General features: G+C 40.9%; 1 protein-coding gene across 1 annotated transcript in view; it reads right to left on the reverse strand.

The window, feature by feature from the left end:
- LOC118410201 (gamma-aminobutyric acid receptor subunit beta-like) overlaps positions 1 to 6,963 on the reverse strand; it is a 29,752-nt gene extending 22,789 nt beyond the window's left edge. The window contains exon 1 of the mRNA XM_035811750.1: positions 6,331 to 6,963. Within this exon, the coding sequence (XP_035667643.1) occupies positions 6,331 to 6,390 (60 nt within the window). The 5' untranslated portion in view covers positions 6,391 to 6,963. The remainder of the gene's footprint in view (positions 1 to 6,330) is intronic.
- Between the last annotated feature and the right edge of the window lie 9,954 nt (positions 6,964 to 16,917).

Here is a 16,917-nt window from a genome sequence, read left to right on the forward strand (position 1 = left end):
AAAATTGCGACCGAGAGAAAATACATAACCCACCCTCTAGAGACGTACCAGCAAGCGGTCCAGATCATTATTGTCTTTCCAAAAAGATTACGTCAATTACTCTTGGTTATGAAAATGCCATGTGACGCCGGCAAACAAGATCTCATTATCTCTTACAGTCTGCGCTTTGGTCATGCAAAATACATCGGGGATGATAGGACACAGCCTTCTGTCATCTGCGACTGCATTACTGCAAATTGATATTTAATATTTCACGAACTATTATCCGTTATTACTCTGTGGGAAAGGAATTAAGAACCCCCGAGGGAATAGGTATGATAAGGCTGCCGGCAGGCGGGCAAAATTATTTCATATATATTGCTTTTATGATAATAGAGTTTATGATAGATTGAACTATGTCGTGTTTTTTTTTTCTTTTGTATACAAAACACATATGAAACGTTTAGTTCTGTTATTTTTTCACCTACAAATGTAATACGTAGCATTGCGTTTCTTGCCAAAATAACGTACACATTGTATTATATGTTTAAATGTTAGGAACAGGGGCGTAATGTGTGTTATCAAAGCTTAAAATATTGTGTGTGTTTTTTTTCTAACACAACTAAAGACCATGTAATCGCAGAGTTACCAAACTAAAAACCAGAAGTCGTCATAACAAATTGTAGTGTTATGTACAAATTGGTCTCGTCCGTTCCCATGACAACGAAAACTCCACAGTAAACCTTCTCACGCCCCCATCGCGGAGGGTCAATGCCGTACCTGGCAGACCCGCAAGACTCAAGGTCACGATCGAAAGGTCACGGTGACATTTTGTAGGAGTGGGATTTGGATTCCAGAGAGGGACTGTTTCCTTGGTTACCACCTTGCTTCGCTCTCGTGTGCAAAATTTCACGTCCTTTCCAGATGTGGAAGTTGAGGGAGAAGGGACACGTAATCTCGATCAACAGTCGACTTGGGCTCTTCGAATTAAGAAAACATAACCACACTCCTATACAGCAAAGAATCTGTCAATTTTGTAGCTTAGGCCACACCGACTTGGTTTTATGGAAGACATCCTCTGGAGACCCCAAAACTAATGCGCGAAAAAAACAGCAAAAATACCGCTGAACCATAGGACGACTAGACATTCAGTTCATGCTTTCCCAGGCTTGGTTTGTCTATTGTTCACCTCCAGGAAGTACACAAATATGTATAAGATTGTTCCCATGTGACCTGTGCTTAGCCTACTGGGACAGAGATGTACTAGAGAGGTCTTCATTAATTCTCTTAGATACAGTTATACTTTCCATACCTTCTAAGAACAACGTACCGAACTGAACGTAGGTCAAAGAACTGAATTTCTAGACTATCCTCTCTCCTTGGATTCAAAAGGCACGTTGCCAATATAATTAAGTAGATGGGGCCCTAGTAAGAGACGCTTTTAGTCGATACATTTGAAATGGAAACGTGAATGGACGAAGATCTTTATTGTACATATATAACGTTACCCAACGGGTTAAGTACAAGTCACAACAAATGGGCAGTTTACAGACACATTTATGTGCCTTCGACTTCTCCTTGCTTCTTTGTGATGGTGAAAATGTAGGAGCTATATGTTTAACAGTCAAAGGTTTGTCTAAACTCATTAGAAATAGCTATGTAGGTATTTGTAATACTTTAGTGTGGAAAGATGCAAAAATTGAGTCAAGGGCGAAGGAGAGAAATCCTGAGTCTAGTATTGACCAAAAAATGCTTTGCCCGCAAAAAAATGCAAACAAGTTTTGTCAGCTGTTTTACTGATATTGTTAGCCTAGCCACATATTCCCCAAGCAGAGGTTACGGTGTGTGTGTGTGAGGGGGGGGGGGGGTGTTGAGGGGGAGGCAACCGTAAGAAATCCTGCCCACTGTTATACAGAAACCGAAATCTCTACTTAGAACTTGAACTTTATTCTTTGCTTTTCATACAAAATACGTCTTTACCAACCATGCATAACATACAACAACAACAATGATAAAAGGAAGAAATATGAGAGAAATACTAAACAAAAACCACAGGGGACAGGATAGCGTACGTCCTCTAAATGTCATTGAACCACGGAATGTCTGAAACCGCGAATTGAAGTGACCCCGAAACGACTTCATTTCCCGCCAAAAGGGACATCCTGTTTTGACTGGGCTTCTATAGTTTCTGCACACCAAGCTTTTGGAAGGTGTCACGCCTCCATATAGAGGCTGTGTGATGTTTGGCATGATAATCTGATAGTTTACTTTGAAACCGATTTTGAAATGTTATAGTTTAGCCCAGCTTAGCAATGTTAGAAATGCACAGTAGCAAAATAAGATATGCTAGCGCTCAATTTGCTGTTGCAAATCAAGCAGAGCACTTCATGTGGTAACAAAACATTTCTACAAGAGCCTGGCACCTCCGAGCGACTAGCTTATTTATATTTCAGCCATACATAGTATGGTGAAATATATTGTATTCGTAATGTTTCTTTCTTTCTTTCTTTCTCCTGTCAAATCTTCAAAGTGATTCATCTCCGCCATTCCTAGACCGAATGACCTGAAATTTGGCACAAGGGTAGAGTGGGCCAATACCAAAATGTGTTTTTTTTCATTTTTTTCATATCTGCTCCTTAAATGATTTTATTAAGGTTTTATTGCAACTTTTGGACCAAAACTGTATAATTTGGCCCCCTGTACCATGGTATTACATCCAAATGACCTGAAATTTGGGGCAGAGGTGCCCTAGATACTTATTCAAAGGATCCATGTATAATATTTGGTATAAATTACTTCAAAATGGCTCTATAAGGAGGTTTTTGTGGGAGAGTTTTGGATATGTGAGGTTGAGGTGCCGAGGTCAACGACCTCTAGGTCATTCTGGTGTGTCAGGGCCACAGGTGTGCCAGGTAAATCCAATTATCTACCTACCTTCCTAGTCCATAGACATCCAGGTGGTTGGGGGACAAGGTAAATGCAATTAATGACCAACCAATGAGCGAGCTGATTTTGCTGGAAGAGTCCATTGTTGGACAGGGGGTGTTTTTAAAAATTTACTTTTAGACTTTGGTGATAATGCCAATGCTCTTTTTAGCGGAAGTGTTTTTTGCACTGAACCACTTGACATAAGACTACTACTGGGACAGTCCATTTTTGCACATAGGGGGGATTTTTTAAAAATTCAGTTTTGGACATGGGTGATGATTCTGAATTCCATTTGTTGAATGGAAGTTGACCCCCACCTGAAGACTACACATGAGGAGGATTCGGCAGCCAATCAGCAAGCCCGGTGTTATCTGGAAGAGTCCATTCATGCACGGGGAACTTTATCAAAATTCAGTTTTGAACTGGGATGCTTATTATACAAAAGGCCATGTACTGTGAGTATTTCTGGACTTGTCTATTGTGCAATTTTAAACAGGGTGTGCTGGGAGATTCCATTCTTCAATGAAGGGGGTATTTTTTTAAATTCATTTTGTGGACTTTGGTGATTATGTCCTTGTCCTATTTTAGCTGATGTATTTTTGGATCGCTCCACTTTACATAGAGGTATAACAGGAAGAGTCGATTCTTGCACAGAGGGTTTTTTAAATATGGTTTTGGACGGCTGATGGTTCAAAATTCCATTTCTTAGCGGAAGTGTTTTTGGAGTCGTCTATTTTACCTTTCTACATGAGGTGCACTAGAAGAATCCATTATTGAAGGGTTTTTTGTAAGATTCATTTTTGCTCATAAGTGTGATTAGTAGTTAGAAGTCATTTTAAGCAGAAGTGTTCCATTTTTGCACATATGTGATTTTGGAACAGTCTATTGTTACATGAGGAGGGAGATGGCTGAAATATGCTGTATTTGCTCTCAAGCAAATGTCGGCCTTTCTAGTTCATATATAAAGACTGAATTGTTTTACGTTATGTCTAATTTTGCCATTTAATCCAATTTTTGCCGCTGGATGGTCTCGCCGTCGAGAAGGGGGGGGGGGGCATGAAAGTTATCGGCGATTGATCTTTTTTAGCTTTTGATATAACGTTAGGTGACAAGCATCCTGCGTTTGCTATAGATATACTCTTCAAGAAGAGGCTTAAGGCTTCAGCTATTTAGGGCAACGGGCATGAAGAAGAAAATGGGATAAAATAAAAAGCCCTAAAACGCATTAAGAAAACAACCGCTAGACTGGCAACCATACCATCGAGAGCTAGCTGCTATCTCTACGGTGCTGAGAGTGTAGCCCGCCCGCCCAGTTCAAAAGAACACACCGGGCCTTGTGTAAGTTTCAACACTGCTCTACTAGGGAAAACCAGAAAAAGATGCTTAGTAGACTTAGTACACTTGTATAGCTAAACTAACGAGAGGTGAGTAGGCTTCTATCGTGATTGCCACCCAAAATATCTGCTTGAAGAACGTTTGATATTCCTGGTCGAAGCCGGCCAGAAATTTGCCAGCATATATTTAATCATCCCGGCACAAATGTAATATAGAAGGTCTCATGAAGCGAGGTAGGAAATATGGACAGTCTAAGTGGATTAGTCTGCGCCATTGCGAAGTCTATCAAATAACGCTAGTGTGTGGCACAGGGGGCTCGTCTGAACAGACATGCACTTATCGGTGTCATGATAATCAGGAGAGGGGGGTTCTGCTGAAGAGGGGGGACATGTTTGGCAAGGTAGTGTTGTCGCACAAATTTTCGACAAGTGTTCAGAAATACAATTTTCAGGAAAATATCAGGATATCCTCGACATTGCCTCCATGAATTTTGCGTGTGTTTGTCTATGTGTGTATCTGTGTGTGTTGCGACCGAGAAGACGAAGTCAAGGTATTTTCTTTGTGATTGTACGTGTCCCGAAGATGGCTGGTTTTAGACCATGAAAAGGTTTTTCTAGAACCAGAAGGACAACGCCCCCCTCCCCCCACCAGAATACAAAATATAACGACACTTTTTTGATCACATGACTATCATTACACTGCAGAACGGCAAGAGTGCGCAACAAGACACTAGGATTCGAAACACATACACCTCATATCAGAATACCAAACAAGACTTCTCTTTTCCGTTATCATTTACTCTCATGAAACATCTGACTGATGTGAAATACGTCGTCCTTGTATTTCTTACACTGTGCTAGTAGCTCTACTTCACCTTTATCCGCAGGGTAACGTATATTCGTTGTTCAAATAACAAGGTATTTAGCGGGTGGGGTGTTTTCAAATTGTCATATTTTCACAATTTTGCGGTTTAAGAACACTGTCCGTCCACTTGATTTCATTACAATCACTAAATATCCTGGATTTTGTTCAACAACGGATATAGGTTATCCCACGGATAAAGGTGAACTATCCTTCTTCCTAGGCACTTAGATAGAAACAAAACACGGTGTCTGTGTTATGGGTGTGGCTGTGGTAGAAGGGCGAACTTCTCACGAACATAGGTCACCCCACCCATTGCCCTATATATAATATCGTTTTATTTTTCAGTCACTGAAGTCATAATTCATAGAAATAGAGCTGCGTGTCACTGTAGCAAGACGACTAATTTTACAATACCGTCATACCCACTTCACTTTAATAAAAATATTGTTATTTTGGACGATATTACACGCTTACATGTAGCAACGGGGACATATGTACATGTCGAAATTACTAATGCTTGGTTTCTGACAAGAATGTCTTCAGGGCCCTCATTATGAACCATGGTAACGTAGAGATATCATTAAGTTGCTTAATCATTGTATTTCGGGTACAACAGAACCTAAAAACATTGCCATGATTCTTAGTGATACCTTTTTACTTCATCGAAATGCAGCCGTATAGGTTGCAAGAAGCGGACGTTAATTGTTGTCTTGCTGGATTTTGACACGTAGATTCGTCCTATATTTGTCACAAATATATCAGTTTCGAATTCTACTAGTTAAATTCTCAACCCATCTTTCCTCCTGTCTAAATATTTTTAGGTTCAACTCAACATACTACTACACCTCTGAACAGAAAATAATATAGAATTTAGACAGAAAGGCTGGCGTAGGGTACTAAGCTTTTTGGGGGGCATTTTTATCGACATAAGCGAAGCGCCATCTTGTCTTTTCCGTACTAGACCCTCCACCCCACACCTGGCTACATAGCTTATTTGCAAAAGTACGGACTGAAAACAATTTTTCCAATCTTTGAATCATCAAATATCAAGAAAGAAATGTCTTTACATTACACGAAGGTTATAATCTGTATAGCTAGTATCAGAAAGAATATTTTAGCTGCTAAGCGAATGTAACACCACAAGAATGCTTGCTGAAGTAATGCAAATATGGGGACCACATCCACCATGATAATGATTGTAAAAAAAACATAATATATCCTTACCTTGGCGCTGTACGTATGTCTCCGTGCAGCTGCCGCACTGGCCAACGCCACAGCTTTCATCCAAGTCTACAATAACTCCTGGTGGTTCAAAATTTTCCCCGTCAAACTCCGAACAGATTCGTCTCCTTCAGAAATGCTTGTGGTGAGAGATTCGAGTCCGGTCCGTTGGTAAAAAAAAAATACGTGGCGGAATCACAACAGAACGACGACGATTCAGTAACTGTCGTTTTTTTGTTCCCAGATATCTACCCGTTCACACAGACACGATTCGCGATGTACAGACCGAATGCACTGTGTTCACACGACTTGAATGCTTCCTTCAGAATAGCAGAAAACACTAGTCCCCACTCGTAAAAACGGCGAGCCTTTTCGCAGAACTGCAACGGTGCCCGTCTCTGCACAGCAGGTCTCTAACGATAAAGTGTGCCAAATACACAGAACGCGTAGGACGACTATAACACAAGGGACGGCGCGGTTTAACCTTATATCGTGGGCCTCCCTTTTTCAGAACAGATTGGCGTGCCCAAAGGGGGTGGTTAGCGTTGTTCCCTGTGGACGGTAGGGACGGCTGCCCGTTTAGGCCTGGGATAATAGTGGACGTGAACAACTGGCTCTTATCAATGATTTCTCAAATGGCTTCTTATTAGCAAAGCTTTCTCACTAATGGCATCCTAATGCAGGATATGTGTAAAACCATATGCATTGTGTGTAATTTCTGTGTGTTCTGTGTGACACTGTCAGTTTAAGAACAGCAGTAGGTACAGTTTTTTGCATTGGTTACTACACATCATTCTATATTTTACAGGATGTGTCATTGTCTTTTCTCTAGCACGTACCATGGCCCGCACGCCTGGACATTTTAGTTCTCCGTCTATCAATTTTTCCCCCAAATCGGCGATTTTTTTTTCCATTTTCACCCGCCATATAGGATCACAAAAGGGACTTATTCGCCTACCCGTGGGGAAAGTCGTTATTGTTGGTAACACTAAATATTTGAAGCTCAGGTACAGAGTCTGTTCAGGTTTTCCCATGATGCATTTGGTACAGTGCACCTGTACATGGTTCAGGCGCCCCTAGCGACATATCCAATATAGCAACTGTAGAGGGATATCGATGGCAAACGTTATAAAAACACTGGGAACGTCTAAGCCCCGTCGGACCAAGGAGGTCCTTTTTAAGCCTTGCACAGCCAAATAAGTTAGGTAAATTCAGCACTAGTGCCTCGTTGGCAATGTTTTTGTCAGCGATTCAATAATACGGTAGCGGAAGTCGGGGAGTTTGATCAACCTGTCGTTCGCTTCTTATCGCTTCCGAAGTTTGAAAAAGGCTTCATAACAAGATGTTTAAGTGACCTTTGTATCATGTGCCAATCTCCTGTCAGCAATTTCTATATTTGTCGTCTTTCATGTTTCCCGACAGTTTTTTTTGCTCACTGTTGGCATGAAGACCTAGAAAAGTCCCTAATGGAAGACACTTAAGTTTATCGTTCTCTATTTGATTCCCCACTTCAAACGTCTACTAGACCTAGTGATATTTGACTACCAGTCCTGTTGGTAGTGATATCATGTTGCTAAGTTGTTGGACAAACACCGTGGACGGTACCTTCTGACAGTGCAATATCAAGATTTGCTATATTAGGTCTCATATGTATGCATATTCTATACGACAGGTATGTATAGAATGGTCACCGGGAGGTAGCTGAATCAGCACAGGTTGAAACGATATCCATAATGCATACCAAAATTCAAGCCTGGAGTCCTTTCCTTGAACCCGTGAACAGGTGTTTTAAGGATGTGAACTTCACAAGGAAGTTTGAACGATGCATGCCTGATGCAAATAGACGGACCGCTGACGCTAGATAACTAAATCGTTTCCTTGCTGAGGAGAAACTATAAATACAGATGGGAGTTTGGTACCCGGTTGTAACCAGACTGGTGCACGCATACACCTGTGCTCACAGGTAAGTGTTTCATATTTTGTCCTGTGACCCTAGAATTGTACAGAAATGGCATGGATGTTCATGATCATCGAATTGGATAGAAAATTTTCCCAATACAAGGAATTCTTGAAACCAGCTCAAGTTTTTTTGTTTTTTTTTTCAACATGTCTAGAACTGTTTCTAATGTTTTGTGGTTCTCTCGCCAGGAACCATGGCAAGACACGTGTCCACGGTAACGTTTGCTCTCTGCGTCATCCTGCTCCTGTACTCCGTCGGGAGAGGGGACTGTGGCCTGCCTGCCAAGCGGCAGTTTGTGGTGGGTGACACGCCATGGTCGGCCATATCATGGGCGAACGACTATGACGGAGGTTTGACGTTCAGATGTGCCGGCGCCAACCAGGCCATATCTGGCCTGTACAGCGAACACGTCAGTGACTATGAGGACAGACGGTTCAAGTTTCAATGCAGGTACACGTAAGAACATGAAGCAAAGGTCTTCCTTTTCCCTGAAGTTCTTAAATGATTTGTTAATTGTTGTTTGGTTGCATGGGCAGTTGAAACAAACAAACAATACTAGTCTCTGTGACACACCTATTCGATTTGATTAGGCTTGCACAACAAGGTCAACTAATAGAATATCATAGCTCAGTATTTTTTGCATCTGGAATAATGGCAACGTCTAAAACAGCTATAGAATTGTAAAATGGTTGAAGGTTTGTTTCTTTTGTTCATAGAATTGTTTTTAATCAAGAACGCAACTATCGCTATCCAATGTTTTTCTTCAAAGTTTTGGTGCAGGCTTCATTCGCCTGTTTGTTTTCTATAATTTAAGTTTAATTTTTTTTTCCATTGGCGATCTTGGAGCAGTGAAAGGGATAATTCCGCATTTTCGTTCTACTTTTACATAGTAGTGACCTGTTCACATATTATTAAGTTTTTATCGGGAATCACATAGAACTAAGTTTACGTTTGCATCATCATGATAACTAGATAAATGTACGTCACATTCGTATATCTGGCACTCGGTCGAGAAACCTAGTGATCAAATAACGTTACAAACAACGTTGACTGAACAACTGTAGAGTGATATTCTTTCTGGCTCCAACTAGTGACCTGCCCGGTACCCATGGCAACTCTTGCACATCTGGCTTTGTAAACGACTACCGTGAATTGGATTTCGAATTCCAGTGTCAGTCTAACTGGGTCATGACAGGGATGCAGAGCTTCCATAGAGATGAGGACAGAAAGTGGAGCTACACGTGCATGGAGGTAAATATTGACTCATACGAGCTTGTTCTCATTGAAATGTGACAATTTTGTTTCAAATCAGCCTATATCTTTCAGTTAATTCTACCTTACTGTTTAGAAAAATGCCCCCATAAGCTATGGTCAGTGACAGTTTACGATCTCCAACTATTGCAATTGGTTGTGCAATATAGGCAGTAGTAACAAACTAAACTGGTAACGTTTGTTACAACAGTATACCTTACCCCTTTCTTCGAAATGATTTACAGTTTCTGGCTACATCGTTCTGTTTGTATCTGTTTATATATCTTTCTAGCCCAATAACCGCCCTTCAATATAACACACCAGCTTCTGGTACTGAAAAAAAGAAGTACCTCAGGACATCTCTTGTCTTACATGTTGTTGATCTAAACGTTACGTCTTACTCAAACAGTATTGTTTTTTAGGGGTGAAATCCCACCCGCGGTTTCTTCCAAGCCACCAACCAACGCTAACGTGCAATGTAGTGGTGTATCTTTCTTTAAACATAGTAAGTGTTTTGGGAAACGTGTGCGCAAACGTGTTTCTTCACAGGTCCGTGGGTATTGTTGGCGAGAGTGCCGATGGACATCCTACAACGACTTGGACATGACAGCCAACATACCGACTGCATCAGGTTACTTCTTCACTGGAGCAAGGGGCCATTACAGTAGATGGCACAAGTAAGGAATGATGACATATGTTCACATTCTATTCCCTGATAACGTTTAGTGTGTCCAAGGAAACTGTCATTATGGTCCTTACAACCCACGGATAGGATAATAACTAGGCAGTTAACTTTTGCGAGCAAATACAGCATATTTCAACCATCTTTAGCCTCATGCGAAAATGAACGTAAATTTTGAAAAAAAAAGCCAACCCTCGTGCGAAAATGGACCCTTCGTGCGCTACTTTCAGTAAAATTGGACCAGTTGAAAAACAGTTGAAACAAGAGTTCGGAGACCTCATATCTCCATGAAATAGTCTGATTACGTGAATGACTTCAACATTTGCATAATTTATGCTTAGTTATGTACACCTGTGAATAACCTACGCTGGTCACTATGTTGATTGTCCAATCATTTACCACATCGATGAATCATGCCACTTTTGCATTAATTATGCAAATTAAGGACTTCTTTGCATAATTGGTATCTGATAATGTTCCACCTGCCACAAACTACATATATTGCATGTCTTTGAGTTCTATAAAGGAAACACCTCAAATACAGATTTCCCTCATTAAATATGCAAATTAAGTGTCAGTTTGCATAATGTGCACTTCATGGTGTGCATCTCTGTCTAAGCTACCTACATACCAAATATCATGTAAATTTGTCGTTCCCTTCTTCAGTTATCCACCTTAGAAAATTGTGAAAAAATGCCCCTGCAGTTTCAGAGCAACCTGCTAGGGGGACCAAATATACACCACATATCCCTTATGTCACAAGCTATCTGCCATTCAAAAATCAAGAACATAGCACATCCAGTTCAAAAACTCCAAAAAATGAATTTCTGCTGCAGTACCAAGGTCACAAACCAGGTGGCTCAAAATTAACCTTGACCTTCGTCTTCCCAACATCTACCAACAAACCAAATACAGTATCATCGTAATCCATCCAGAGGTTCTTGAGTTATGCCCACTACAAAAATCCGGACACACAGACACACAGACAGACAGACAGACACACACACACACACAGACACACAGACACACCCAAAACTATATCTCCATTTTTCATGGAGATAAAAATTGACTTCGCATATACAGTCAAACATGTCTATAGCGGCCCCTCAAGGGACTGGAGAAATGTGGCCACTATAGTCTAGACAGGTCTATTTAACAAAGGGTATAGAATTTGCAGTTATTTGTAATTTACCAGTGGGTGCTGGAATAATGTGTAACTTGTTGCTCGTGGTCAGCATATTCTCTACAGTGGCCACCCATCTATAGTGGTCATATTTCTCCAGTACCTTGAGTGGCCGCTATAGACAGGTTTGACTGTACATATCATTTGTGATTTAGTCTGTCGGTATACGTAGTTTGTTTGTTGCGCGAAACACAGATGTTCATAATATCTTGAAAACGTTCTTCAACATCCTTTATTTTTTCTACAGGGATAGACAGTATAGCTACCAACGCTGTCGTCTTGCTCACTGCAGCGAGTGCTAAGCTCAAGAAGCCCGGCTGACAAGTGGCACTATATATACTATAACGCTACTTCACCTTTTTCCGCGGGGTAACCTATATCAGTAGTTTTTAAAAAAACAGAGCATCTTGGGATAGCAAGTAGGCGGATGTGGTTTAAAACGTTGAACTGCAATATTTTGAAATTATGAAAAAATTTAAACCACCGTCCGCCGACTTCTTATCCCTAGACACCTTGTTTTTAAAAACAGTGGATATAGGTTACCTCGCGGATAAAGGTGAACTGCGGTTAAAGCCTACTTAACGGGAAAGGCGCATTGTCAATTCCATGTTGATGAATAAAGCTGTGACTCCCCCAATTGTATGTGTTTGGTCATTTGTATCTTTTTGCCGATTCCCACATCAAAACGACAAGGAAATATTTCATCTTCTCTAGCGTTTCCTGCCTATTCCTGTTGTTCCAATTATGAACTTAGAAGACATAAAAAAGCGATTGGTGTAAACAAGGTTATATGGATCAATAGATAGACCAAGCTTCACTTTATATTTAGCAAACCTGAAGCCCTTGCGTTAAACACAGCTGTCCTCTGAGTCTCAAGTTCACACGGATATTTGAAGAGTACAAGTCGCGCAGTGAAATGTTTGTCTTATTGTATGGAGGGAATATATTTAGACACATGACGTTATATCTAAAGATATATAGGTAAGCTTATAGATGAAAAACAACCTGCGACACACACTACATATTTTCTCAAAGGTGAGTTTTCCTTTCTCAGTTTGCAACGGTAAGACAAGGACGGAGTCACGTGTACAAGGTGAAGAGGGGGGGCGGCCTAGAAGAGATAAAATAAAAACACGAGCTATAGAATGGCTTAAAATGCCGCAAAACGTGTAAAATATTCTACAATCTTTCTGCAATTATTTAAAACATGCATTTGCACGAATTGGCGAAGAAACGCGATTCGTTTTCGTTGCATAAAATGTCTTTTAAAAATCAAGGAGGTTATATCCTTGCTTAAATGTAATGTTACCAAAACGTATCTGAGCAATGTTACCATATATGCCGCGGGCACATTTCCAAACCGGGGCCCGACCGGGATAATATTGGTTGTATTTGCGGGAACGTAAAATAAAATCGTATATGACGAAATCTGCAAATTATGCTCACGACTCACTTGTTTGTACCAGTTGCGTGTTTTGTTGTCTTTCGTATCATGATTTTTGTTCCCCAAACTACCCGACGTGAAACGTGGCCCTAGCATTTCCAAACCAAAATGATATAAAGAGACACCAAACTACACAAAACGTAAAGAGAATAGTCGTGGGCATTACGTGTGTATATTTTTACGTATACATTTCTATTTGTCGTTTCATCAAACAACCCGGCCGGGCCCCGGTTTGGAAATGTGACATTAGCATTACAGTCTTCTGTACAGTGTAGCCAATACGTAGCCTGAGTAACATCCGGAAAGTAGTTCGCTCCGGCGTTCATTATACAATGTATATACAGTCCCTTTTAGCTCTGACATTCATTATACAGAAGCGAACATAGGAGAAAACTACTACCCGAATGGTACTCAGGCTAAATACGTATAAGTTGAACATCTCTTTTGCCAGGCACAATGGCAAGAAATCCTGCTGCAGCAGCTATTTTGCTCTGTATCTTCCTTCTCCTGCACTTCCCCGACCTAGGGGACTGTGAACCCGACCTGGCCGCCAGACAGGGGCAGCAGTCCCGTGTGGCCGGGTCTTGGGTGAACGGCTACCACGATTGGTTCAGTTTTACCTGTGAATACTGGAACCAGTTCATGTCTGGTTTGTTCAGCCAACACGACAATGGTCAGGAAGACAGGCTCTTCAAGATTGAATGCAGGTAAATACCAGCTGTGGGGGTATGTTTCAAATTTTCTGTTTTCCTTAGTGCAGACTTCAAATGACCAATCACTAAGAACACGTGACGTAACGCGTAACACAAGTTAATCTTTATCCGCGGGGTAACCTTTATCCGTTGTTTATAAAAGCAGGGTAATTTGGCATACCAAGTAAGCGGACCATGTTTTCAAACTGATGTATTTTGAAAATATTACAAACTAGAGTTCAACGAACCCATCTCTTCGCCAAATAATCATGTCTTTATTTAAGACTTTAAGGTCTTGTTCATGTATTACTAAATAGCAAATGACTGCATGAACTATGTTCCTCACAAACACACAGATATTACCAAAAACCAGACTGTGACCTGACAGATGACCTGGTAGCATCCCTGGTCAATCAGAATTTCATGCTTGTCAAAGACTTTGTCCCCAGTGTAAGGGCGTCCAGCTCCAGCAAAACATCTGTATAACAGCTGTGTCCATAGATATAGGTCAAAATGAGATATATAGAGCACAGTTTATTTCTGTTAATAAGTTTTGCTGCAGTACCTTAGGAAGCCGCTAGGGGGGCCACTATCATATATATTATCTTCGTTTTCCTGACCCCTACCCACCTACCAAATATTATCAGGATTTTTTCAAGGCTTCTCGAGTTATGCATTCCACAAACAAACGGACGCACACACTCGGCCCGCTACCGTCCTAACGGAAAATGCTACGTCAACTATTTTCGAACACAACCTTCCTTTCCGCAACCGCTACTTAAATACTAAATATCATGAAAATCCATACACAGCTTCTTGAGTTATATGCTGTTGGAATGGATTAATGAACTTTCCTCATTAATTATGCAAATTAGCTACTGATTTGCATAATTAGTATTACATTGTATAAGTCATCACTCAATCTATCTACATACTGAAAATCCTGATGATCCGTTTACACGTTCTCGAGTTATCCTCGTCCAAAGTTTGAACGGAAATCGGTGTCTGCAGTTCCCAAAAAGCCGCTAGGGGGTCCAAACTCACAGCAGTTACTTTCTGTTCCAAGGGCTATCTACCACTCAAAAATCATGACCACAGCATGTCCAGAACACGAAGTGTCAAAATTAAAAGTTTTGCTGCAGTACCTTAGGCAGCCACTAGGGTGCCCATTATCGAACTTGACCTTCGTTTTCCTAACCCCCATCCACCTAACAAATATAATTAGGATCCATTCAAGGGTTCTCGAGTTATCTTGCATACAGACAAACGCACTTACATACAAATCCCGCTACAGCACCGTAGGTAAGAGCCAGGTAAACCATTTTCGCACTTGACCTTCCTCTCCAAAACCGCTACACACCTACCAAGTTTCGTGAAAATCGCCCAGCTAGATTTTGACTTATGCTGCCCAAAACAAACCGCAAAAAACATACCAAGCTCGCTGCAGTACCGTAGGAAAACGCCAGGTAAACCGTTTTCAAACTCGGCATTCCTTTCGACAACCGCTACACACCTACCAAAAATCACAAAGTTCCATCCACAATTTCTCGAGTTATATGCTGTTGACCTACATACAGACCCAAGTCAGCAATCTCATACTCTTCTTGGCGAAGAGAATTAAAACCATCGTCCATCGACTTGGTTTCCATAAGCAACCTGCTTTTAAAACAACGGATATAGTATAGGTTACTACACGGATAAGGTGAATTAGCGTTATATAACGTGAGCAATACATGTTGGTCAAGAGTGACCACATTAAAGGCAGCCGTACAGACAAATTAAGAATTTTAGGAGGGACGTAAAAAGGGGGACCAGAGTTCGAGTAGGTGCCTCCAGCACATTACAACAGTCTCATTACTCAGATAGGTACCTAATGGCTGTAATGCAACAACAAGGTGGATTATATATTTAGACACCTCTATGTTTAGGCGACCCTTACACGTGTATATACAGTGACCCTGACCTCTTGCTGTAAATATTGTTTTTGATAAAAATTGTTGTAAATATTGTAGATACAATGTATACATGCTTTGTACACAATGTATATATAATAATTCTTATAATACTTAGAATATTGTTATTGATTCTTAGCATGTACTTTTTAAATCTTATTTGTATTATCTGCTTTTGTCAGCAAGGCTAGCCTATTGTAATAGCCACGGGCTTGTTGGACAGACCTGGCTGTGAGTGATGAACATAGTATCAAATAGTATCAAATAGTATTAAATAGTATAGTATTGTATAGTATCAAATAGTATATAAAATCATATAAAATTGTATGCAACAAACCTCTAGTCCTTTCCACCCCAACTAGAGACCTGACCATTACCCCAGAGCAGTACGGCTTCGACTTCTCATCCGGGTGGGTGAACGGGTTTGACAACGAGTTCGATTTCGAGTGCCCGTCGCACAGCGTCATGAGGGGGTTGCGGAGCGACTTTAGCAGCCATCACAAAGATCGGGTCTATAGCTTCAAGTGCATGAAGGTAAAACATACTACAAGGCTAAACTTCCTTCCAACACAAAGGTATATACGGATCAATAAGTACGAGTATTGATCCTGAAGAAGGCTATGTACAGTGGTCGTTGAAATTTTGATCCGTGCAAACTTTGTGTTGGAAGAAAGTTTACTGGTTGATCCTGAAGAATGCAACAGTGGTCGTTGAAAATTTCATCCGTGTATATCTAATATTGCATTGCAAGAACTTTTAACTTTGTACTATGATTATTATCAACACAGATGAGATTCCATGATAAGGTAAGCACCCCCCCCCCCCCAAAAAAAATAAACTTACGCCAAGGCCCCCAGAGAGGCCAGTGAAGGAGGCTAGTAATAAAACCACCGAGTGAGCAAACAGTAGGTTATTATCAAATAGCCTACCAAAACTGACCCATGTAAGCGACAAATTCCTTATAATACATACATCCATTTTTCAGTACATGTAATAAATTTAAAAAGTGAATTTGAACAACAAGTGAAATGTCATTCAGTTCCAAGGGATGAAATAATGACAAAGTCGATTCATTATGTTACTTGAAGTTGAATGTGACAGGTGAAAGTGGACTTGGCCCCCAAATAACTGTAATATATAAAATGGACTGGGGATTGTTCCACTTGCAGTGATTTGAATCGACGCCGGGCTGGCCGGAATCTATGTATTACGGCGTCATAATACCCCCTTCACATTAGGCGCGATTCGATCGGACGACGAGTCTGCGAGCTCTAATTTACGAGGAGGCATGACCCTGCTGCCGACGAAGAAATGGCTGAGTTCCCCCTTCCCGTCAGGGTCATGCCTCCTTGTAATTTAGAGCTCGCAGACTCATCGTCCGATCAAATCGCGCCCTCAAGATCAGGTGGGATTAAGCTTTCGTTAC

This window comes from Branchiostoma floridae, chromosome 2 (assembly GCF_000003815.2).
Source record: "Branchiostoma floridae strain S238N-H82 chromosome 2, Bfl_VNyyK, whole genome shotgun sequence".
Classification (NCBI taxonomy): domain Eukaryota; kingdom Metazoa; phylum Chordata; class Leptocardii; order Amphioxiformes; family Branchiostomatidae; genus Branchiostoma; species Branchiostoma floridae.